Source organism: Lethenteron reissneri, chromosome 69, assembly GCF_015708825.2.
Source record: "Lethenteron reissneri isolate LAM-NWPU_2019-01 chromosome 69, ASM1570882v1, whole genome shotgun sequence".
Taxonomy (NCBI): Eukaryota; Metazoa; Chordata; class Hyperoartia; order Petromyzontiformes; family Petromyzontidae; genus Lethenteron; species Lethenteron reissneri.
Window position 1 is genome coordinate 7,235,943 of NC_083847.1, and position 27,218 is coordinate 7,263,160.

Here is a 27,218-nt window from a genome sequence, read left to right on the forward strand (position 1 = left end):
GTGGACTAATCTCCATCTGTTCCATCTCATCCCTTCTACCCCGTGGGTGGACTAATCTCCATCTGTTCCATCTCGCTCCCTTCTACCCGTGGGTGGACTAATCTCCATCTGTTCCATCTCACTCCCTTCTACCCCGTGGGTGGACTAATCTCCACCTGTTCCATCTCACTCCCTTCTACCCCGTGTGTGGACTAATCTCCACCTGTTCCATCTTCACTCGCTTCTACCCAGTGGGTGGACTAATCTCCACCTGTTCCATCTTCACTCGCTTCTACCCCGTGTGTGGACTAATCTCCACCTGTTCCATCTTCACTCGCTTCTACCCAGTGGGTGGACTAATCTCCACCTGTTCCATCTCACTCCCTTCTACCCAGTGGGTGGACTAATCTCCACCTGTTCCATCTCACTCCCTTCTACCCCGTGGGTGGACTAATCTCCATCTGTTCCATCTTCACTCGCTTCTACCCAGTGGGTGGACTAATCTCCATCTGTTCCATCTCACTCCCTTCTACCCCGTGGGTGGACTAATCTCCATCTGTTCCATCTTCACTCCCTTCTACCCCGTGTGTGGACTAATCTCCATCTGTTCCATCTCACTCCCTTCTACCCCGTGGGTGGACTAATCTCCATCTGTTCCATCTCGCTCCCTTCTACCCGTGGGTGGACTAATCTCCATCTGTTCCATCTCGCTCCCTTCTACTCGTGGGTGGACTAATCTCTATCTGTTCCATCTCACTGCCTTCTACCCGTGGGTGGACTAATCTCCATCTGTTCCATCTCACTCCCTTCTACCCCGTGGGTGGACTAATCTCCATCTGTTCCATCTTCACTCCCTTCTACCCCGTGTGTGGACTAATCTCCATCTGTTCCATCTCACTCCCTTCTACCCCGTGGGTGGACTAATCTCCATCTGTTCCATCTCGCTCCCTTCTACCCGTGGGTGGACTAATCTCCATCTGTTCCATCTCACTGCCTTCTACCCGTGGGTGGACTAATCTCCATCTGTTCCATCTCACTCCCTTCTACCCCGTGGGTGGACTAATCTCCATCTGTTCCATCTTCACTCCCTTCTACCCCGTGTGTGGACTAATCTCCATCTGTTCCATCTCACTCCCTTCTACCCCGTGGGTGGACTAATCTCCATCTGTTCCATCTCGCTCCCTTCTACCCGTGGGTGGACTAATCTCCATCTGTTCCATCTCGCTCCCTTCTACTCGTGGGTGGACTAATCTCTATCTGTTCCATCTCACTGCCTTCTACCCGTGGGTGGACTAATCTCCATCTGTTCCATCTCACTCCCTTCTACCCCGTGTGTGGACTAATCTCCATCTGTTCCATCTCACTCCCTTCTACCCGTGGCTCTGCCAGCAGAGGGTGGTACATCAGCTGTGAGTGTGTGGACTAATCTCCATCTGTTCCATCTGGGGCAGGGCAGGGGATGGTGTGTTGCCCCCTCACGCAAGGAGCATCGTCATTATCATCCGTCGGCTAAAAACTTCTCAAAATATAAAATCCCACTGCGGCACTCACTGCCGAGTGGAGATGGTGATGATGATGATGTTGCTGATGATGGTGGTGGGTGATGGTGATGATGCTGATGGTGGTGATGATGATGGTGATGATGATGGTGATGGTGCTCATGGTGATGATGTTTGTTTTTCAGGAGCCGATGGCAACAAAAACATGGGAGGTGAGAGATTCAACCTGATCCTCACCCTGTACCACTCACCTACTCACCCACTCACCCTCACCCTGTACCACTCACCCACTCACCCTGTGTCATCCACTCACCCACCCACTCACCCTGTACCATCCACCCCCCACTCACCCACCCACTCACCCTCACCCTGTACCATCTACTCACTCACCCACTCACCCTCACCCTGAGGTTTAGTGTCACCACTAAACCCCTAACCACTAAACCTCTAACTACTAACTTCTAACTACTAAACTCTAACTACTAACTTCTAACTACTAACCCCATGACCATAACGACGAACCCTATACACCCTGACTCTAAAACCCTAACCACTAAACCCCAAACGCAGCCCTAATCCAACACTACTACACCCTAACCCATAGCTCAGACCACATAACCCTAACCCCATAACCCTAACCCCATAACCTACCCCATAACCCTAACCCCATAACCCTAACCCCATAACCCTAACACCGTAACCCTGACCCATAACCCTAACCTCTAACCCTAACCCCATAACCCTAACCCCATAACCCTAACACCGTAACCCTGACCCCATAACCCTAACCCCATAACCCTAACCACATAACCCTAACCCTCTAACCCTAACACCGTAACCCTGACCCCATAACCCTGACCTCATAACCCTAACCCCATAACCCTAACCCCATGACCCTAACCACATAACCCTAACCCTCTAACCCTAACACCGTAACCCTGACCCCATAACCCTGACCTCATAACCCTAACCCCATAACCTAACCCCATGACCCTAACCACATAACCCTAACCCTCTAACCCTAACACCGTAACCCTGACCCCATAACCCTGACCTCATAACCCTAACCCCATGACCCTAACCCCATAACCCTAACCCCATGACCCTAACCCATTAACCCTGACCCCATAACCCTGACCCCATAACCCTAACCACATAACCCTAACCCTGTAACCCTGACCCCATAACCCTGACCCCATGACCCTGACCCCATAACCTTAACCCAGGCGAGGTAGTTAACATCTCACCACGTGGAGAGAGAGAGAGATGCAGACCTCAAACCTGCAGCAGCAGTAGCAGGTTAAGTCAGGGTCGGGATCGAACCCACGACCTCCTGCGAACCAGGCGAGGTAGTCGATGTCTCCGCCTGCTCAACGCGGATCGGCTGTGGCGCTTTTGGCGGCCGATTCGTGCCAGAGAGGCGAGGCGAGAAGATAGAAACTACGACGGAGAATTGAATGGACAACTTCAACGACGTTGACTTCCAGCCAACACAACTTCAGCAACATTGACCAGGCTGCCCACTGGGCTCGAACTGCGAGAGGGTTTTCACACGCCAGCGTCTCTCTGTGTGTCTGACGGTGGTGATGAGGCACTGCCTGCTTCCAGCAGTGGATAGAGCATGGCTCGTGGTGGTGGTGGTGGGGATGGGTGATGGTGGTGGTGGTGGTGGTGATGGTGGTGATGTGGTGGGTGATGGTGGTGATGGTTGTGGATGATGGTGGTGGTGGTGGTGGGGTGATGGTGGTGGTGGTGGTGGTGATGGTGGTGATGGTGGTGATGGTGTGGTGTGGTGATGGTGGGTGGTGGTAGGTGGTGATGGTGATGATGTGGGTGGATGGTGGGGATGGTGGTGGTGATTGTGGTGGGTGATGGTGGTGATGATGGTGGTGATGGTGGTGGTGATGGTGGTGGTGATGGTGGTGATGGTGGTGGGATGGTGGTGATGGTGGTGGTGATGGTGGTGGTGATGATGGTGGTGTGATGGTGGTGATGGTGGTGGTGATAGTGGTGGTTGGTGGTGATGGTGGTGGTGGTGATGGTGGTGATGGTGGTGGTGGTGTGATGGTGGTGATGTGTGGTGGGATGGTGGTGGTGATGGGTTGGTGGTGGTGATGGTGATGATGGTGGTGGGTGATGGGTGGTGATGGTGATGGTGGTGATGGTGGAGATGGTGATGGTGGTGATGGTGGTGGTGATGGTGGTGTTGGTGGTGATGGTGGTGGTGGTGGTGATGGTGGTGGATGATGGTGGTGTTGATGGTCCTGATGGTGATGTTTGGTTTTCAGGAGGAGAAGGGAGCAAAAACATGGGAAGTGAGAGATTCCACTCACCCACTCACTCACCCACCGACTCACCCACCCACTCATCCACTCATCCACTCACCCTCACCACCCTCACTCACTCACCTTCACCACCCTCACCACCCTAACCACCACCCTCACCACCACCCTCCCCACCATCCCTACCACCCTCACCACCATCATCACTCGACCCTCACCACCATCACCACCACCCTCACCACCATCACAACCCTCACCACCCTCACCACCCTAACCACCACCCTCACCACCATCCCTACCACCATCACTACCATCCTCACCATCACTACTACCCTCACCACCATCATCACTCGACCCTCACCATCACACTCACCACCCTCACCACCATCACCACCCTCACCACCACCCTCACCACCATCACCACCACCCTCACCACCCTCACCACCCTCACCACCATTCACCACCCTCACCACCATCACCACCCCTCACCACCACCCTCACCACCATCACCACCACCCTCACCACCCTCACCACCCCACCACCCTCATCACCACCCTCCCACCCCCCACGCTATCACCGCGCTCACTGCCAGGAGGAGTGAGTGCTGTTTGTTGCTGACCGCTCCGTGTTTGTGTCCCGTGCAGGGGACGACTCTAAGGACAAGAAGTTCCAAAGTAGGAAACACTCACCCACACACTCACCCACCCACTCACCCACTCACCCACACATAACTCCACACTCACCCACCCACACACTCACCCACTCACTCACTCACTCACACACTCACCCACACTCAACCACCCACACACTCACACACTCACCCACACGCTCACCCACTCACTCACACTCACTCACCCATCCACTCACCCACCCACCCTCTGCCCCCCCCTCCCTCCCCCACTCACCCACCCACTCACCCACCACTCACCCACTCACTCCACTCCCCACCCCACCCCCTCCCCCCCTCCCCCCCCCCTCCCCCCCTCCCACCCACTCACCCTCCACTCACTCACCCTCCCCCACCCACCCACTCACCCACCCACCCACTCACCGACCCACCCACTCACCAACCCACCAACCCACTCACCCACCCACTCACCCACCCCCCCTCACCGACCCACCCACTCACCAACCCACCACCCACTCACCCACCCAACTCACCCACCCACCCTCTGCCCCCCCCTCCCCCACTCACCCACTCACCCACTCACTCCTCACTCATCACCCCCCACCCACTCACCCACTCATCCACCCCCCCCCCCACTCACCCACTCATCCACCCACCCACTCACCCACTCACCCCACCCACTCACCCACTCACCCACCCACCCCCCCCCCCCCCCCCACCCCCTCCCCCTCCCACCCACTCACCCTCCAACTCACTCACCCTCCCCACCCACCCACTCACCAACTCTCCCACTCACTCACTCACCGACCCACCCACTCACCAACCCACCAACCACTCACCCACCCAACTCACCCACCCACCCTCTGCCCCCCCCTCCCCCACTCACCCACTCACCCACCCACCCACTCACTCACCCACCCACCCACCCACTCACCCACTCATCCACCCACCCACTCCCCACTCATCCACCCACCCACCACCACCCACTCCCTCACCCACCTCACCCACTCACCCACCCACCCCCTCCCCCCCTCCCCCACCCCTCCCCCTCCCACCCACTCACCCTCCAACTCACTCCCCTCCCACCCACCCACTCACCAACTCTCCCACTCACTCCTCACCGACCCACCCACTCACCAACCCACCAACCCACTCACCCACCCAACTCACCCACCCACCCTCTGCCCCCCCCTCCCCCACTCCCCACTCATCACCCACCCACTCCACTCACTCACGCCACCCACCCCCCCACATCCACTCACACTCCATCCACCCACCTCCACTCACCCCTCATCCACCCACCCACCCATCACACACCACTTCACCCACCCACTCACCCACTTCACCCACCCACCCCCTCCCCCCTCCCCCACCCCCTCCCCCCTCCCACCCACTCACCCTCCAACTCACTCACCCTCCCCACCCACCCACTCACCCACCCACCCCTCACCACTCTCCACTCACTCACTCACCGACCCACCCACTCACCAACCCCCACCAACCCACTCACCCACCCAACCACCCACCCACCCTCTGCCCCCCCCTCCCCCCACTCACCCCTCACCCACCCACCACTCACTCCTCACCCATCACCCACCCACCCACTCACCCACTCATCCCCCACCCACCCACCCACCCACCCACTCATCCACCCACCCACCCACTCACCCACTCATCCACCCACCCACCCCCCCCACCCACCCACCTCACCCACCCACCCACCCACCCCTCACCCACCCACCCTCACCCCCCCCCCCACCCACTCACCACCACCCACCCACCCACTCACCCACCCACCCACCCACTCACCCCCCCCCACCCACTCACCCTCCAACTCACTCCCTCCCACTCACCCTCCCACCCTCCCCTCCCCCCTCCCCCACCCCCTCCCCCCTCCCACCCACTCACCCTCCAACTCACTCACCCTCCCCACCCACCCACTCACCCACCCACCCTCACCAACTCTCCCACTCACTCACTCACCGACCCACCCACTCACCAACCCACCAACCCACTCACCCACCCACTCACCCACCACCCTCTCCCCCCTCCCCCACTCACCCACTCACCCACTCACCCACCCACCCACCCACTCATCCACCCACCCACCCACCCACTCACCCACTCACCCACCCACCCACCCACTCACCCACCCAACCCACCCACTCACCCACCCCCCACCCACCACCCCTCCAACTCACTCCCTCCCACTCACCCTCCCACCCTCCCCTCCCCCCTCCCCCACTCCCCATACACCCACCCCCACCCACTCACCCACCCACTCACCCACCCACCCCACCCTCACCCACCCATCCACTCACCCACCAACCCACCCCCCCTCCCCACCCCCTCCCCCTCCCCCACCCACTCACCCACCCCCCCTCCCCCCCACAGCCTCCCACGCCACCTGTTCGTTCTTCGGCGCGGGTTCGGTGCGCACCTTCGACGGGGAGCTCTTCTCAGCGCAGCGCCTGTGCCCGCTGACGCTGGCGCAGGACTGCGAGGGCCTCTACTTCGGGGTCGAGGTCGCCGTGCGGGACGCGAACCGCGCCGGGGACGTCACCGTGCGCCTCGCTCAGGACACCGTCACGTTCCACCCCAGTGGGTCAGAGGGGGGGGCAGGAGTCAGCCTCAATGGGAAGAGGTGAGCTCACTCAGTTAGTCTCACACTCACCCACCCAGGCACTCACTCAGTCACTCACCCACCCACTCACCCAGTCACTCACTCACCCAGTCACTCACTCACCGTCACGTTCCACCCCAGTGTGTCAGAGGGGGGGGCAGGAGTCAGCCTCAATGGCAAGAGGTGAGTGAGTGAGCTCAGTCAGTCACTCAGACTCACACTCACTCAGACTCACACTCACCCAGTCACTCACTCACCCAGTCACTCAGACTCACACTCACCCAGTCAGTCACTCAGACTCACACTCACTCAGACTCACACTCACTCAGACTCACACTCACTCAGACTCACACTCACCCAGTCACTCACTCAGACTCACACTCACTCAGACTCACACTCACTCAGACTCACACTCACTCAGACTCACACTCACCCAGTCACTCACTCAGACTCACACTCACTCAGACTCACACTCACTCAGACTCACACTCACTCAGACTCACACTCACCCAGTCACTCACTCAGACTCACACTCACTCAGACTCACACTCACTCAGACTCACACTCACCCAGTCACTCACTCTGACTCACACTCACTCAGACTCACACTCACTCAGACTCACACTCACCCAGTCACTCACTCACCCAGTCACTCAGACTCACACTCACCCAGTCAGTCACTCAGACTCACACTCACTCAGACTCACACTCACTCAGACTCACACTCACTCAGACTCACACTCACCCAGTCACTCACTCAGACTCACACTCACTCAGACTCACACTCACTCAGACTCACACTCACTCAGACTCACACTCACCCAGTCACTCACTCATACTCACACTCACTCAGACTCACACTCACTCAGACTCACACTCCCCAGTCACTCACTCAGACTCACACTCACTCAGACTCACACTCACTCAGACTCACACTCACCCAGTCACTCACTCAGACTCACACTCACTCAGACTCACACTCACTCAGACTCACACTCACTCAGACTCACACTCACCCAGTCACTCACTCAGACTCACACTCACTCAGACTCACACTCACTCAGACTCACACTCACCCAGTCACTCACTCAGACTCACACTCACTCAGACTCACACTCACTCAGACTCACACTCACCCAGTCAGTCACTCAGACTCACACACACTCAGACTCACACTCACTCAGACTCACACTCACTCAGACTCACACTCACTCAGACTCACACTCACCCAGTCACTCACTCAGACTCACACTCACTCAGACTCACACTCACTCAGACTCACACTCACCCAGTCACTCACTCAGACTCACACTCACTCAGACTCACACTCACTCACACACTCACCCAGTCACTCACTCAGACTCACACTCACTCAGACTCACACTCACTCAGACTCACACTCACTCAGACTCACACTCACCCAGTCACTCACTCAGACTCACACTCACTCAGACTCACACTCACTCAGACTCACACTCACCCAGTCACTCACTCAGACTCACACTCACTCAGACTCACACTCACTCAGACTCACACTCACCCAGTCAGTCATTCAGACTCACACTCCCCAGTCACTCACTCAGACTCACACTCACTCAGACTCACACACTCACTCATCAGTCACTCAGACTCACACTCACTCAGACTCACACTCACTCAGACTCACACTCACTCAGACTCACACTCACTCAGATTCACACTCACCCAGTCACTCACTCGACTCACACTCACTCAGACTCACACTCACTCAGACTCACACTCACTCAGACTCACACTCACCCAGTCACTCACTCAGACTCACACTCACTCAGACTCACACTCACTCAGACTCACACTCAACCAGTCACTCACTCAGACTCACACTCACTCAGACTCACACTCACTCAGACTCACACTCACTCAGACCACTCACCCAGTCACTCACTCAGACTCACACTCACTCAGACTCACACTCAGTCAGTCACTCAGACTCACACTCACTCAGACTCACCCTCACTCAGACTCACACTCACTCAGACTCACACTCACCCAGTCAGTCACTCAGACTCACACTCACCCAGTCACTCACTCAGACTCACACTCACTCAGACTCACACTCACTCAGTCAGTCACTCAGACTCACACTCACTCAGACTCACACTCACTCAGACTCACACTCACCCAGTCACTCACTCAGACTCACACTCACTCAGACTCACACTCACTCAGACTCACACTCACCCAGTCACTCACTCAGACTCACACTCACTCAGACTCACACTCACTCAGACTCACACTCACCCAGTCACTCACTCAGACTCACACTCACTCAGACTCACACTCACTCAGACTCACACTCACTCAGACTCACACTCACCCAGTCACTCACTCAGACTCACACTCACTCAGACTCACACTCACTCAGACTCACACTCACTCAGACTCACACTCACCCAGTCAGTCACTCAGACTCACACTCACTCAGACTCACACTCACTCAGACTCACACTCACCCAGTCACTCACTCAGACTCACACTCACTCAGACTCACACTCACTCAGTCAGTCACTCAGACTCACACTCACTCAGACTCACACTCACTCAGACTCACACTCACTCAGACTCACACTCACTCAGATTCACCTCACCGTCACTCACTCAGACTCACACTCACTCAGACTCACACTCACTCAGACTCACACTCACTCAGACTCACACTCACCAGTCACTCACTCAGACTCACACTCACTCAGACTCACACTCACTCAGACTCACACTCAACCAGTCACTCACTCAGACTCACACTCACTCAGACTCACACTCACTCAGACTCACACTCACTCAGCTCACACTCACCCAGTCACTCACTCAGACTCACTCACTCAGACTCACACTCAGTCAGTCACTCAGACTCACACTCACTCAGACTCACACTCACTCAGACTCACACTCACTCAGACTCACACTCACCCAGTCAGTCACTCACTACTCACACTCACCCAGTCACTCACTCAGACTCACACTCACTCAGACTCACACTCACTCAGTCAGTCACTCAGACTCACACTCACTCAGACTCACACTCACTCAGACACACTCACCCATCACTCCCTCAGACTCACCACACTCACTCAGACTCACACTCACTCGACTCACACTCACCCAGTCACTCACTCAGACTCACACTCACTCAGACTCACACTCACTCAGACTCACACTCACCCATCACTCACTCAGACTCACACTCACTCAGACTCCACTCACTCAGACTCACACTCACTCAGACTCACACTCACCCAGTCACTCACTCAGACTCACACTCACTCAGACTCACACTCACTCAGACTCACACTCACTCAGACTCACACTCACCCAGTCAGTCACTCAGACTCACACTCACTCAGACTCACACTCACTCAGACTCACACTCACCCAGTCACTCACTCAGACTCACACTCACTCAGACTCACACTCACTCAGTCAGTCACTCAGACTCACACTCACTCAGACTCACACTCACTCAGACTCACACTCACTCAGATTCACACTCACCCAGTCACTCACTCAGACTCACACTACTCAGACTCACCTCACTCAGACTCACACTCACTCAGACTCACACTCACCAGTCACTCACTCAGACTCACACTCACTCAGACTCACACTCACTCAGACTCACCTCAACCAGTCACTCACTCAGACTCACACTCACTCAGACTCACACTCACTCAGACTCACACTCACTCAGACTCACACTCACCCAGTCACTCACTCAGACTCACACTCACTCAGACTCACACTCAGTCAGTCACTCAGACTCACACTCACTCAGACTCACACTCACTCAGACTCACACTCCCCAGTCACTCACTCAGACTCACACTCACTCGACTCACACTCACTCAGACTCACACTCACCCAGTCACTCACTCAGACTCACACTCACTCATACTCACACTCACTCAGACTCACCTCACTCAGACTCACACTCACCCAGTCACTCCACTCACTCACACTCACTCAGACTCACACTCACTCAGACTCACACTCACTCAGACTCACACTCACCCAGTCAGTCCTCAGACTCACACTCACTCAGACTCACACTCACTCAGACTCACACTCACTCAGACTCACACTCACCAGTCACTCACTCAGACTCACACTCACTCAGACTCACACTCCTCAGTCAGTCAATCAGACTCACACTCACTCAGACTCACACTCACTCAGACTCACACTCACTCAGACTCACACTCACTCAGTCACTCACTCAGACTCACACTCACTCAGACTCACACTCACTCAGACTCACACTCACTCAGACTCACACTCACCCAGTCCACTCACTCAGACTCACACTCACTCAGACTCACACTCACTCAGACTCACACTCACCCAGTCACTCACTCAGACTCACACTCACTCAGACTCACACTCCCTCAGACTCACACTCCCAGTCAGTCACTCAGACTCACACACACTCAGACTCACACTCACTCAGACTCACACTCACTCAACTCACACTCACTCAGACTCACACTCACCCAGTCACTCACTCAGACTCACACTCACTCAGACTCACACTCACTCAGACTCACACTCACCCAGTCCTCACTCAGACTCACACTCACTCAGACTCCACTCACCAGACTCACACTCACCCAGTCACTCACTCAGACTCACACTCACTCAGACTCACACTCACTCAGACTCACACTCACTCAGACTCACACTCACCCAGTCACTCACTCAGACTCACACTCACTCAGACTCACACTCACTCAGACTCACACTCACCCAGACACTCACTCAGACTCACACTCACTCAGACTCACACTCCTCAGACTCACACTCACCCAGTCAGTCATTCAGACTCACATCACCCAGTCACTCACACTCAGACTCTCACTCACACTCACTCAGACTCACACTCACTCAGTCAGTCCCTCAGACTCACACTCACTCAGACTCACACTCACTCAGACTCACACTCACTCAGACTCACACTCACTCAGATTCACACTCACCCAGTCACTCACTCAGACTCACACTCACTCAGACTCACACTCACTCAGACTCACACTCACTCAGACTCACACTCACCCAGTCACTCACTCAGACTCACACTCACTCAGACTCACACTCACTCAGACTCACACTCAACCAGTCACTCACTCAGACTCACACTCACTCAGACTCACACTCACTCAACTCACACTCACTCAGACTCACACTCACCCAGTCACTCACTCAGACTCACACTCACTCAGACTCACACTCAGTCAGTCACTCAGACTCACACTCACATCACACTCACTCAGACTCACACTCACTCAGACTCACACTCACCCAGTCAGTCACTCAGACTCCACTCACCCAGTCACTCACTCAGACTCACCCCCACTCAGACTCACACTCACTCATCAGTCACTCAGACTCACACTCACTCAGACTCACACTCACTCAGACTCACACTCACCCAGTCACTCACTCAGACTCACACTCACTCAGACTCACACTCACTCAGACTCACCCACCCAGTCACTCACTCAGACTCACACTCACTCAGACTCACTCACTCAGACTCACACTCACCCATCACTCACTCAGACTCACCTCACTCAGACTCACACTCACTCAGACTCACACTCACTCAGACTCACACTCACCCAGTCACTCACTCAGACTCACACTCACTCAGACTCACACTCACTCAACCACACTCACTCAGACTCACACTCACCCAGTCAGTCCTCAGACTCACACTCACTCAGACTCACACCTCACTCAGACTCACACTCACCCAGTCACTCACTCAGACTCCACTCACTCAGACTCACACTCACTCAGTCATCACTCAGACTCACACTCACTCATACTCCCCTCCACTCAGACTCACACTCACTCGACTCACACTCACTCAGATTCACACTCACCCAGTCACTCACTCAGACTCACACTCACTCAGACTCACACTCACTCAGACTCACACTCACTCAGACTCACACTCACCCAGTCACTCACTCAGACTCACACTCACTCAGACTCACACTCACTCAGACTCACACTCAACCAGTCACTCACTCAGACTCACTCACTCAGACTCACACTCACTCAGACTCACACTCACTCAGACTCACACTCACCCATCACTCACTCAGACTCACACTCACTCAGACTCACACTCAGTCAGTCACTCAGACTCACACTCACTCAGACTCACACTCACTCAGACTCACACTCACTCAGACTCACACTCACCCAGTCAGTCACTCAGACTCACACTCACCCAGTCACTCACTCAGACTCACACTCACTCAGACTCACACTCACTCAGTCAGTCACTCAGACTCACCTCACTCAGACTCACACTCACTCAGACTCACACTCACCCAGGTCACTCACTCAGACTCACACTCACTCAGATCACACTCACTCAGACTCACACTCACCCAGTCACTCACTCAGACTCCACACTCACTCAGACTTCACACTCACTCAGACTTCACACTCACCCAGTCACCACTCAGACTCACACTCACTCAGACTCACACTCACTTCAGACTCACACTCACTCAGACTCACACTCACCCAGTCCCTCACTCAGACTCACACTCACTCAGACTCACACTCACTCAGACTCACACTCACTCAGACTCACACTCACTCCAGTCAGTCACTCAGACTCACACTCACTCGACTCACACTCATCAGACTCAACACTCACCCAGTCACTCACTCAGACTCACACTCACTCAGACTTCCACTCACTCAGTCAGTCACTCAGACGCACACTCACTCAACTCACACTCACTCAGACTCACACTCACTCAGACTCCACTCACTCAGATTCACACCACCCAGTCACTCACTCAGACTCACCTCATCAGACTCACACTCTCAGACTCACACTCACTCAGACTCACACTCACCCAGTCACTCACTCAGACTCACACTCACTCAGACTCACACTCACTCAGACTCACACTCAACCAGTCACTCACTCAGACTCACACTCACTCAGACTCACACTCACTCAGACTCACACTCACTCAGACTCACACTCACCCAGTCACTCACTCAGACTCACACTCACTCAGACTCACACTCTCAGTCACTCAGACTCACACTCACTCAGACTCACACTCACTCAGACTCACACTCACCCAGTTCACTCACTCAGACTCACACTCACTCAGACTCACACTCACTCAGACTCACACTCACCCAGTACTCACTCAGACTCACACTCACTCAGACTCACACCCACTCAGACTCACACTCACTCAGACTCACACTCACCCAGTCACTCACTCAGACTCACACTCACTCAGACTCACACTCACTCAGATTCCACACTCACCCAGTCACTCACTCAGACTCACACTCACTCAGACTCACACTCACTCAGTACTCACACTCACCTCAGACTCACACTCACCCCAGTCACTCACTCAGACTCACACTCACTCAGACTCCACACTCACTCAGACTCACACTCACCAGTCACTCACTCAGACTCACCACTCACTCAGACTCACACTCACTCAGACTCAGACTCACTCAGACTCACACTCACCCAGTCACTCACTCAGACTCAACTCACTCAGACTCACACTCAGTCAGTCCCTCTCAGACTCACACTCACTCAGACTCACACTCACTCAGACTCACACTCACTCAGACTCACACTCACCCAGTCAGTCACTCAGACTCACACTTCACCAGTCCTCACTCAGGACTCACACTCACTCAGACTCACACTCACTCAGTCAGTCACTCAGACTCACACTCACTCAGACTCACACTCACTCAGACTCACACTCACCAGCAGTCACTCAGACTCACACCACTCAGACTCACACTCACTCAGACTCACACTCACTCAGACTCACTCACTCGACGCACTCTTCAATCCCAGTCACTCACTCAGATCTTCACACTCACTCAGACTCACACTCACTCATACTCACTCACCCAGTCACTCACTCAGATCACACTCACTCAGACTCACACTCACTCAGACTCACACTCACTCAGACTCACACTCCCCAGTCACTCACTCAGACTCACACTCACTCAGACTCCACTCACTCAGACTCACACTCACCTCAGACTCACACTCACCCAGTCAGTCCACTCAGACTCACACTCACTCGACTCCACTCACTCAGACTCACACTCACCCAGTCACTCACTCAGACTCACACTCACTCAGACTCACACTCACTCAGTCATCACTCAGACTCACACTCACTCAGCTCACACTCACTCAGACTCACACTCACTCAGACTCACACTCACTCAGATTCACACTCCCCAGTCACTCACTCAGACTCACACTCACTCAGACTCACACTCACTCAGACTCACACTCACTCAGACTCACACTCACCCAGTCACTCACTCAGACTCACATCCTCAGACTCACACTCACTCAGACTCACACTCACCAGTCACTCACTCAGACCACACTCACTCAGACTCACACTCACTCAGACTCACACTCACTCAGACTCACACTCACCCAGTCACTCACTCAGACTCACACTCACTCAGACTCACACTCATCAGTCAGTCACTCAGACTCCACTCACTCAGACTCACACTCACTCAGACTCACACTCACTCAGACTCACACTCACTCAGATTCACACTCACCCAGTCACTCACTCAGACTCACACTCACTCAGACTCACACTCACTCAGACCACACTCACTCAGACTCACACTCACCCAGTTCACTCACTCAGACTCACACTCACTCAGACTACACCACTCAGACCACACTCACCATCACTCACTCAGACTCACACTCACTCGACTCACACTCACTCAGACTCACCCTCCTCGACCACACTCACCCAGTCACTCACTCAGACTCACACTCACTCACTCACACTCAGTCAGTCACTCAGACTCACACTCACTCAGACTCACACTCAGACGCACACTCACTTCAGACTCACACTCACCCAGTCAGTCACTCAGACTCACACTCACCCAGTCACTCACTCAGACTCACACTCACTCGACTCACACTCACTCAGTCAGTCACTCAGACCCACACTCACTCAGACTCACACTCACTCAGACTCACACTCACCCAGTCACTCACTCAGACTCACACTCACTCAGACTCACACTCACTCAGACTCCCACCTCACCCAGTCACTCACTCAGACTCACACTCACTCAGACTCACACTCACTCAGACTCACACTCACCCAGTCACTCACTCAGACTCACACTCACTCAGACTCACACTCACTCAGGACTCACACTCACTCAGACTCACACTCACCCAGTCACTCACTCAGACTCACACTCACTCAGACTCACACTCACTCAGACTCACACTCACTCAGACTCACACTCACCCAGTCAGTCACTCAGACTCACACTCACTCAGACTCACACTCACGCAGACTCACACTCACCCAGTCACTCACTCAGACTCACACTCACTCAGACTCACACTCACTCAGTCAGTCACTCAGACTCACCACTCACTCAGACTCACACCTCACTTCAGACTCACACTCACTCAGACTCACACTCACTCAGATTCACACTCATCCCAGTCACTCACTCAGGCTCACACTCACTCAACTCAACCACTCACTCAGACTCACACTCACTCCGACTCACACTCACCCAGGTCACTCACTCAGGACTCACACTCACTCAGACTCACACTCACTCCAGACTCACACTCAACCAGTCACTCACTCAGGACTCACACTCACTCAGACTCAACACTCACTCAGACTCCACACTCACCTCAGACTCACACTCATCCCAGGTCACTCACTCAGGGACTCACACTCATCAGACCTCACACTCAGTCAGTCACTCAGACTCACACTCACTCAGACTCACACTTCACTCAGACTCACACTCACCCAGTCCACTCACTCCAGGACTCACACTCACTCAGGACTCACACATCCTCAGACTCCACACTCACCCCAGGTCACTCACTCAGACTCACACTCACTCAGACTCACACTCAACTCAGACTCACACTCACTCAGACTCACACTCACCCCAGTCACTCACTCAGACTCACACTCACTCAGACTCACACTCACTCAGACTCACACTCACTCAGACTCACACTCACCCAGTCAGTCACTCAGGACTCACACTCACTCAGACTCACAACTCACTCAGACTCACACTCACTCAGACTCACACTCACCCAGTCACTCACTCAGACTCACACTCACTCAGACTCACACTCACTCAGTCAGTCAATCAGACTCACACTCACTCAGACTCACACTCACTCAGACTCACACTCACTCAGAATCACCACTCACTCAGATTCACACTCACCCAGTCACTCACTCAGACTCACACTCACTCAGACTCACACTCACTCAGACTCACACTCACTCAGACTCACACTCACCCAGTCACTCACTCAGACTCACACTCACTCAGACTCACACTCAGTCAGTCACTCAGACTCACACTCACTCAGACTCACACCTCACCCAGTCAGTCACTCAGACTCACACTCACCCAGTCACTCACTCAGACTCACACTCACTCAGACTCACACTCACTCAGTCAGTCACTCAGACTCACACTCACTCAGGACTCACACTCACTCAGACTCACACTCACTCAGACTCACACTCACCCAGTCACTCACTCAGACTCACACAGTCACTCAGACTCACACTCACTCAGTACTCACACTCACTCCAGACTCACACTCACCCCAGTCACTCACTCAGACTCACACTCACTCAGACTCACACTCACTCAGACTCACACTCACTCAGACTCACACTCACCCAGTCAGTCAATCAGACTCACACTCACTCAGACTCACACTCACTCAGACTCACACTCACCCAGTCACTCACTCAGACTCACACTCACTCAGACTCACACTCAGTCAGTCACTCAGACTCACACTCACTCAGACTCACACTCACTCAGGACTCACACTCACCCAGTCACTCACTCAGACTCACACTCACTCAGACTCACACTCAGTCAGTCACTCAGACTCACACTCACTCAGACTCACACTCACTCAGGACTCACACTCACCCAGTCACTCACTCAGACTCACACTCACTCAGACTCACACTCACTCAGTCAGTCACTCAGACTCACACTCACTCAGACTCACACTCACTCAGACTCACACTCACTCAGACTCACACTCACTCAGACTCACACTCACCCAGTCACTCACTCAGACTCACACTCACTCAGACTCACACTCACTCAGACTCACACTCACTCAGACTCACACTCACCCAGTCACTCACTCAGACTCACACTCACTCAGACTCACACTCACTCAGACTCACACTCAACCAGTCACTCACTCAGACTCACACTCACTCAGACTCACACTCACTCAGACTCACACTCACTCAGACTCACACTCACCCAGTCACTCACTCAGACTCACACTCACTCAGACTCACACTCAGTTCAGTCACTCAGACTCACACTCACTCAGGACTCACACTCACCCAGTCAGTCACTCAGACTCACACTCACCCAGTCACTCACTCAGACCTCACACTCACTCAGACTCACACTCACTCAGTCAGTCACTCAGGACTCACACTCACTCAGACTCACACTCACTCAGACTCACACTCACTCAGACTCACACTCACCCAGTCACTCACTCAGACTCACACAGTCACTCAGACTCACACTCACTCAGACTCACACTCACTCAGACTCACACTCACCCAGTCACTCACTCAGACTCACACTCCACTCAGACTCACACTCACTCAGACTCACACTCACTCAGACTCACACTCACCCAGTCAGTCACTCAGACTCACACTCACTCAGACTCACACTCACTCAGACTCACACTCACTCAGACTCACACTCACCCAGTCACTCACTCAGACTCACCACTCACTCAGACTCCACACTCAGTCAGTCACTCAGACTCACACTCACTCAGACTCACACTCACTCAGACTCACACTCACCCAGTCACTCACTCAGACTCACACTCACTCAGACTCACACTCAGTCAGTCACTCAGACTCACACTCACTCAGACTCACACTCACTCAGACTCACACTCACTCAGGACTCACACTCACCCAGTCAGTCACTCAGACTCACCACTCACCCAGTCACTCACTCAGACTCACACTCACTCAGACTCACACTCACTCAGTCAGTTCACTCAGACTCACACTCACTCAGACTCACACTCACTCAGACTCACACTCACCCAGTCACTCACTCAGACTCACACTCACTCAGACTCACACTCACTCAGACTCACACTCATTCAGACTCACACTCACCCAGTCACTCACTCAGACTCACACTCACTCAGACTCACTCACTCAGACTCACACTCACCCAGTCACTCACTCAGACTCACACTCACTCAGGACTCACACTCACGCAGACTCACACTCACCCAGTCACTCACTCAGGACTCACACTCACTCAGACTCACACTTCACTCAGACTCACACTCACTCAGACTCACACCTCACTCAGACTCACACTCACCCAGTCAGTCACTCAGACTCACACTCACCCAGTCACTCACTCAGACTCACACTCACTCAGACTCACACTCACTCAGTCAGTCACTCAGACTCACACTCACTCAGACTCACACTCACTCGGACTCACACTCACTCAGACTCACACTCACCCAGTCACTCACTCAGACTCACACAGTCACTCACTCAGACTCACACTCACTCAGACTCACACTCACTCAGACTCACACTCACCCAGTCACTCACTCAGACTCACACTCACTCAGACTCACACTCACTCAGACTCACACTCACTCAGACTCACACTCACCCAGTCAGTCACTCAGACTCACACTCACTCAGACTCACACTCACTCAGACTCACACTCACTCAGACTCACACTCACCCAGTCACTCACTCAGACTCACACTCACTCAGACTCACACTCACTCAGACGCACACTCACTCAGACTCACACTCACCCAGTCACTCACTCAGACTCACACTCACTCAGACTCACACTCAGTCAGTCACTCAGACTCACACTCACTCAGACTCACACTCACTCAGACTCACACTCACTCAGGATCACACTCACCAGTCACTCACAGACTCACACTCACTCAGACTCACACTCACTCAGACTCACACTCACCCAGTCACTCACTCAGACTCACACTCACTCAGACTCACACTCACTCAGACTCACACTCACCCAGTCACTCACTCAGACTCACACTCACTCAGACTCACACTCACTCAGACTCACACTCACTCAGACTCACACTCACCCCAGTCACTCACTCAGACTCACACTCACTCAGACTCACACTCACTCAGACTCACACTCACCCAGTCACTCACTCAGACTCACACTCACTCAGACTCACACTCACTCAGACTCACACTCACCCAGTCAGTCATTCAGACTCACACTCACCCAGTCACTCACTCAGACTCACACTCACTCAGACTCACACTCACTCAGTCAGTCACTCAGGACTCACACTCACTCAGACTCACACTCACTCAGACTCACACTCACTCAGACCACTACTCACTCAGATTCACACTCACCCAGTCACTCACTCAGACTCACACTCACTCAGACTCACACTCACTCAGACTCACACTCACTCAGACTCACACTCACCCAGTCACTCACTCAGACTCACACTCACTCAGACTCACACTCACTCAGACTCACACTCAACCAGTCACTCACTCAGACTCACACTCACTCAGACTCACACTCACTCAGACTCACACTCACTCAGACTCACACTCACCCAGTCACTCACTCAGACTCACACTCACTCAGACTCACACTCAGTCAGTCACTCAGACTCACACTCACTCAGACTCACACTCACTCAGACTCACACTCACTCAGACTCACACTCACCCAGTCAGTCACTCAGACTCACACTCACCCAGTCACTCACTCAGACTCACACTCACTCAGACTCACACTCACTCAGTCAGTCACTCAGACTCACACTCACTCAGACTCACACTCACTCAGACTCACACTCACCCAGTCACTCACTCAGACTCACACTCACTCAGACTCACACTCACTCAGACTCACACTCACCCAGTCACTCACTCAGACTCACACATCCACTCAGACTTACACTCACTCAGACTCACACTCACCCAGTCACTCACTCAGACTCCACTCACTCAGACTCACACTCACTCAGACTCACACTCACTCAGACTCACACTTCACCCAGTCCACTCACTCAGACTCACACTCACTCAGACTCACACTCACTCAGACTCACACTCACCCAGTCACTCACTCAGACTCACACTCACTCAGACTCACACTCACTCAGACTCACACTCACTCAGACTCACACTCACCCAGTCAGTCACTCAGACTCACACTCACTCAGACTCACACTCACTCAGACTCACACTCACCCAGTCACTCACTCAGACTCACACTCACTCAGACTCACACTCACTCAGACGCACACTCACTCAGACTCACACTCACCCCAGTCACTCACTCAGACTCACACTCACTCAGACTCACACTCAGTCAGTCACTCAGACCTCACCTCACTCAGACTCACACTCACTCAGACTCACACTCACTCAGACTCACACATCACCCAGTCACTCACTCAGACTCACACTCACTCAGACTCACACTCACTCAGACTCACACTCACCCAGTCACTCACTCAGACTCACACTCACTCAGACTCACACTCACTCAGACTCACACTCACTCAGACTCACACTCACCCAGTCACTCACTCAGACTCACACTCACTCAGACTCACACTCACTCAGACTCACACTCACTCAGACTCACACTCACCCAGTCACTCACTCAGACTCACACTCACTCAGACTCACACTCACTCAGTCAGTCAGTCACTCACCCAGTCACTCACTCACCCAGTCACTCAGTCAGTCACTCAGTCACTCACTCAGTCAGTTACTCACTCACCCAGTCACTCACCCAGTCACTTACTCACTCACCCAGTCACTCACTCACCGTCACGTTCCACCCCAGCGGATCACAGTGGGGAGCAGGAGCCAGCCTCAATGGGCAGAGGTGAGCTCACTCATCAGTCAGTCACTCACTCAGTCACTCACTCAGTCACTCACCCGGTCACTCAGTCACTCACCCTCACACTCACTCACTCACTCAGTCACTCACTCAGTCACCCAGTCACTCACTCACCCAGTCATTCACCCAGTCACTCACTCACCCACCCACTCACCCACTCACCCACCCACCCTCCCACTCACCCACCCACCCTCCCACTCACCCACCCACCCTCCCACTCACCCACCCACCCTCCCACTCACCCACCCACCCTCCCACTCACCCACCCACCCTCCCACTCACCCACCCACACACCCACCCACCCTCCCACTCACCCTCCCACTCACCCACCCACCCTCCCACTCACCCACACCACCCTCCCACTCACCCACCCACCCTCCCACTCACCCACCCACCCTCCCACTCACCCACCCACCCTCCCACTCACCCACCCACCCTCCCACTCACCCACCCACCCTCCCACTCACCCACCCACACACCCACCCACCCTCCCACTCACCCTCCCACTCACCCACTCACCCTCCCACTCACCCACCCACCCTCCCACTCACCCACCCACACACTCACACTGTGATCCACGGCACCACTCACTCACTGAACTTATCCCCCCGTGCCCCCCCACCCCCCCGTGCTCCCCCCGTGCCCCCCCCCGTGCCCCCCCCCCACCCGTGCCCCCCCCCCCGTGCCCCCCCCCCCACCCGTGCCCCCCCCCCCCCCAGAGTGGAGTGTCCGTTCGAGGGCGACGGTTTCATGGTGAAGGGGAGCGGCGCCTTCAAAAGCCTCACGGCCAAAACCATCGGCCTCGATGTGGCCTGGGGGGAGGACGCGGTCACGGTGAGGACCTGGTGGTGGTGGAGGAGGTGGTGGGGTGGTGGTGGTGGTGGTGTCGTGGTGGTGGTGGTGTGGTGGTAGTGTAGTGTATAGTAGTGTAGTGTATAGTGTAGTGTATAGTGTAGTGTATAGTAGTGTATAGTGTAGTGTATAGTAGTGTATAGTGTAGTGTATAGTAGTGTATAGTGTAGTGTATAGTAGTGTATAGTGTAATGTATAGTGTAGTGTAGTAGTGTATAGTAGTGTATAGTGTAGTGTATAGTGTATAGTAGTGTATAGTGTAGTGTATAATAGTGTAGTGTAGTAGTGTATAGTAGTGTAGTGTAGTAGTGTATAGTGTAGTGTATATTGTAGTGTATAGTGTAGTGTATAGTATAGTGTATAGTAGTGTATAGTGTGTAGTGTAGTGTATAGTGTAGTGTATAGTGTAGTGTATAGTCAGTCCCTCCAGAAAAACGCGATTATGCGATCGCAAGATTCCACGCAAAATCAGCCAAAGTCCGCATATTTATGCGGGGGGCGCGTTTTTTCAAATACGCCGCACTTTCGCCGCATAAATTGCAGATTTTCGCGCGCAAAATATGCGGGCTTGCATGATTTCATAATCCACGCATTTTCGTTGCAAAAAGTCGCATATATCTTAGCGGAAAGTTGAAAAATGTTGCGTTTACGTCACACAAGCGCAGCCATTTCCCCTGTTGCCACGGGAACGTTATGAAGTGACGTCACTCATTACAGTTGTAAGATTGCACTTTTTTGTTAGTAGTATGTAAATTTACATTACTGTAAGACTGTACTGTTACTGTATTGCTTACGTTACTGTGCACTGAAAACACTTATTTTAACAGAAGATGTCTGTTTTGTATAGATACCTCTGTAAAACAGGAAGCACACATTTTATTTTTTAATATTTTATTTATTCATTTTTACAGAAGTTGTAGCATATTCATTTTGTAAAGCTACAGGACTTGTTCGACTCAATGTTTTGTAAGTTTGAGCCATCTGTTTGTTAAGGTCTGAAATAAAACAAGATGAGAACTTAAATATTCCCAGCACTTTCTGTGATGTAGTATGCTTGCTTATCATAGGAAGTAATAAGAAATGACTCTTTACATTAAAGTAGTAGCCTAGTGAATAGGGTGTTGGGGGAATCACTTTTTTTTCTCTTTTTCATCAAACCGCAATTTTTGCAAGTTCTCGCAATTTAATCGCATAAAATTGCATAAATATCCCGCATATTCCATCGCATTTTTTAAGAAAACGTGCCGCATAATCAACGATTTTTGCCCGCAACAATCACCAAAAAACTCCGTGTTTTTCTGGAGGGACTGTATAGTGTAGTGTATAGTGTAGTAGTGTATAGGTTAGTGTATAGTAGTGTATAGTAGTGTATAGTGTAGTGTATAGTGTAGTGTATAGTGTAGTGTATAGTGTAGTGTATAGTGTAGTAGTGTATAGTGTAGTGTATAGTGTGTAGTGTAGTGTATAGTGTGTAGTGTAGTGTGTAGTGTAGTGTATAGTGTAGTGTATAGTGTAGTAGTGTATAGTGCAGTGTATAGTGTAGTGTATAGTGTAGTAGTGTATAGTGTAGTAGTGTATAGTGTAGTGTATAGTGTAGTAGTGTATAGTGTAGTAGTGTATAGTGTAGTAGTGTATAGTGTAGTAGTGTATGTAGTAGTTAGTGTATAGTGTAGTGTGTATAGTGTAGTGTAGAGTGTAGTAGTGTATAGTGTAGTAGTGTATAGTGTAGTAGTGATAGTGTAGTAGTGGTATAGTGTAGTAGTGTATAGGTGTAGTAGTGTATAGTGTAGTAGTGTATAGGGTAGTAGTGTATAGGGTAGTAGTGTATAGTGTAGTAGTGTAAGTGTCGTATGTATAGTGTAGTAGTGTATAGGTAGTAGTGTAGTAGTGTAGTAGTGTATAGGTCGTAGTGTATAGTGTAGTAGTGTAATAGTGTAGTAGTGTTATAGCTGTATGTATTAGTAGTAGTGTATAGTGTAGTGTATAAGTGTCCAGTGTATAGTGTGTATGTAGTAGTAGTGTCTAGTGAGTGTATATGTGCAGTGTATGTGTGTAGTAGTGTATATGTAGTGTATAGTGCTAGTGTGTATAGTGTGTCTGTAGCGTGAGTGTTAGTCGTTAGTAGTGTCTAGTGTCAGTCGTGTATAGTGTAGGTATAGTGTAGTAGTGGTATAGTGTCAGTGTATAAGTGAGTAGTGTATAGGTGGTATGTATCGTTATAGTGTAGTAGTGGTAGTAGTGTATAGTGTATTGTAGTGTAGTGTATTAGTGTAGTAGTGTATAGTGTAGTAGTGTATAGTGTAGGTAGTGTAGTAGTGTATAGTTGTATGTATAGTGGTAGTGTATAGTGTCGTAGGTATAGTATTGTAGTTAGAGTGTATAGTGTAGTAGTGTATAGTGTATAGTGTATAGTGTAGTGTAGGTAGTAGTGTATAGTGTAGTGTATAGTGTAGTAGTGTATAGTGTAGTATAGTGTAGTGTATAGTGTAGTGTATAGTGCAGTGTATAGTGTAGTAGTGTATAGTGTAGTGTATAGTGCAGTGTATAGTGTAGTAGTGTATAGTGTAGTGTATAGTGCAGTGTATAGTGTAGTAGTGTATAGTGTAGTAGTGTATAGTGTTAGTAGTGTATAGTGTAGTAGTGTATAGTGTAGTATAGTGTAGTGTATAGTGTAGTAGTGTATAGTGCAGTGTATAGTGTAGTAGTGTATAGTGTAGTGTATAGTGTAGTAGTGTATAGTGTAGTAGTGTATAGTGTAGTGTATAGTGTAGTAGTGTATAGTGTAGTGTATAGTGTAGTGTATAGTGTAGTGTATAGTGTAGTGTATAGTGTAGTAGTGTATAGTGTAGTAGTGTATAGTGTAGTGTATAGTGTAGTAGTGTATAGTGTAGTATAGTGTAGTGTGTAGTGTAGTGTATAGTGTAGTGTATAGTGTAGTAGTGTATAGTGTAGTGTATAGTGTAGTGTATAGTGTAGTTGACTGGCTGCCTCTCTCCCCGCTTCAGATCCAAGTGAACAAGAAATTCGCCAAGTCGATGTGCGGCGTCTGTGGCAACTACGACGGCAACAAGGACCTCAAGATCGGTGAGTGGGGGGTGGGCGCACTACGCTACATACTACACTACATACTACACTATACACTACACTATACACTACACTATACACTACACTATACACTACACTATACACTACACTATACACTACACTATACACTACACTACATACTACACTACACTACACACTACACTATACACTACACTACCTACACACTACACTATACACTACACTATACACTACACTACACTATACACTACACTATACACTACACTATACACTACACACTACACTATACACTACACTACACACTATATACTACACACTACACTATACACTACACACTATACTATACACTATACACTACACACTATACTATACACTATACACTACACTATTATACACTACACTATACACTACTATACACTGCTATACTATACACTATACACTACACACTACTATATACTACACTATACACTACACACTATACACTACACCACACACTACACTACACACTATACACTACACCACACACTACACTACACGATACACTACATACTACACTACACACTACACTATACACTACATACTACACTACATACTACACTACACTATACACTACACTAGACACTACACTACACACTACCCTCTACACTACACTACACACTACACTACACTATACACTACACTACACACTACACTATACACTACACTATACACTACACTATACACTACACTATACACTACACACTATACTACACACTACACTACATGATGATGATGATGATGATGGTGGTGATGATGATGATGGTGGTGATGATGGTGATGGTGATGATGGTGATGATGATGATGGTGATGATGGTGATGGTGATGATGGTGATGATGATGATGACGATGATGATGATGGTGGTGATGGTGGTGGTGATGGTGGTAGTGGTATTGATGATGGTGATGATGTTGGTGGCGCTGTGTGTCTCCGTCACAGACAACCCTGGCCAGATGAAGCAATTCCTCAAAGAGAGCATGGACAATCAGAACGGGTGCCTCGAATATAAATACCACCATCCCTCCAAGGTACAAGACTACCATCATCACCACCATCACCACCATCATCACTACCATCATCATCATCATAACCACCACCATCATTATCATCAGTGTCATCATCACCACCATCACCACCATCCCTCCAAGGTACAAGACCACCATCACCACCACCACC

General features: G+C 51.9%; 1 protein-coding gene and 1 pseudogene across 1 annotated transcript in view; one reads left to right on the top strand and one right to left on the bottom strand.

Annotated features, from left to right (window-relative positions):
* Positions 1 to 27,218, bottom strand: part of LOC133360679 (zinc finger protein Xfin-like) — a 265,251-nt pseudogene that overhangs the window by 146,648 nt on the left and 91,385 nt on the right.
* LOC133360850 (mucin-2-like) overlaps positions 1,622 to 27,218 on the top strand; it is a 106,803-nt gene continuing 81,206 nt past the window's right edge. The window contains exons 1-7 of the mRNA XM_061579752.1: positions 1,622 to 1,690; positions 3,767 to 3,793; positions 4,405 to 4,434; positions 6,783 to 7,032; positions 22,810 to 22,924; positions 25,948 to 26,026; positions 26,982 to 27,070. Coding sequence (XP_061435736.1) covers positions 1,684 to 1,690; positions 3,767 to 3,793; positions 4,405 to 4,434; positions 6,783 to 7,032; positions 22,810 to 22,924; positions 25,948 to 26,026; positions 26,982 to 27,070 — 597 coding nt within the window. The 5' untranslated portion in view covers positions 1,622 to 1,683. The remainder of the gene's footprint in view (positions 1,691 to 3,766; positions 3,794 to 4,404; positions 4,435 to 6,782; positions 7,033 to 22,809; positions 22,925 to 25,947; positions 26,027 to 26,981; positions 27,071 to 27,218) is intronic.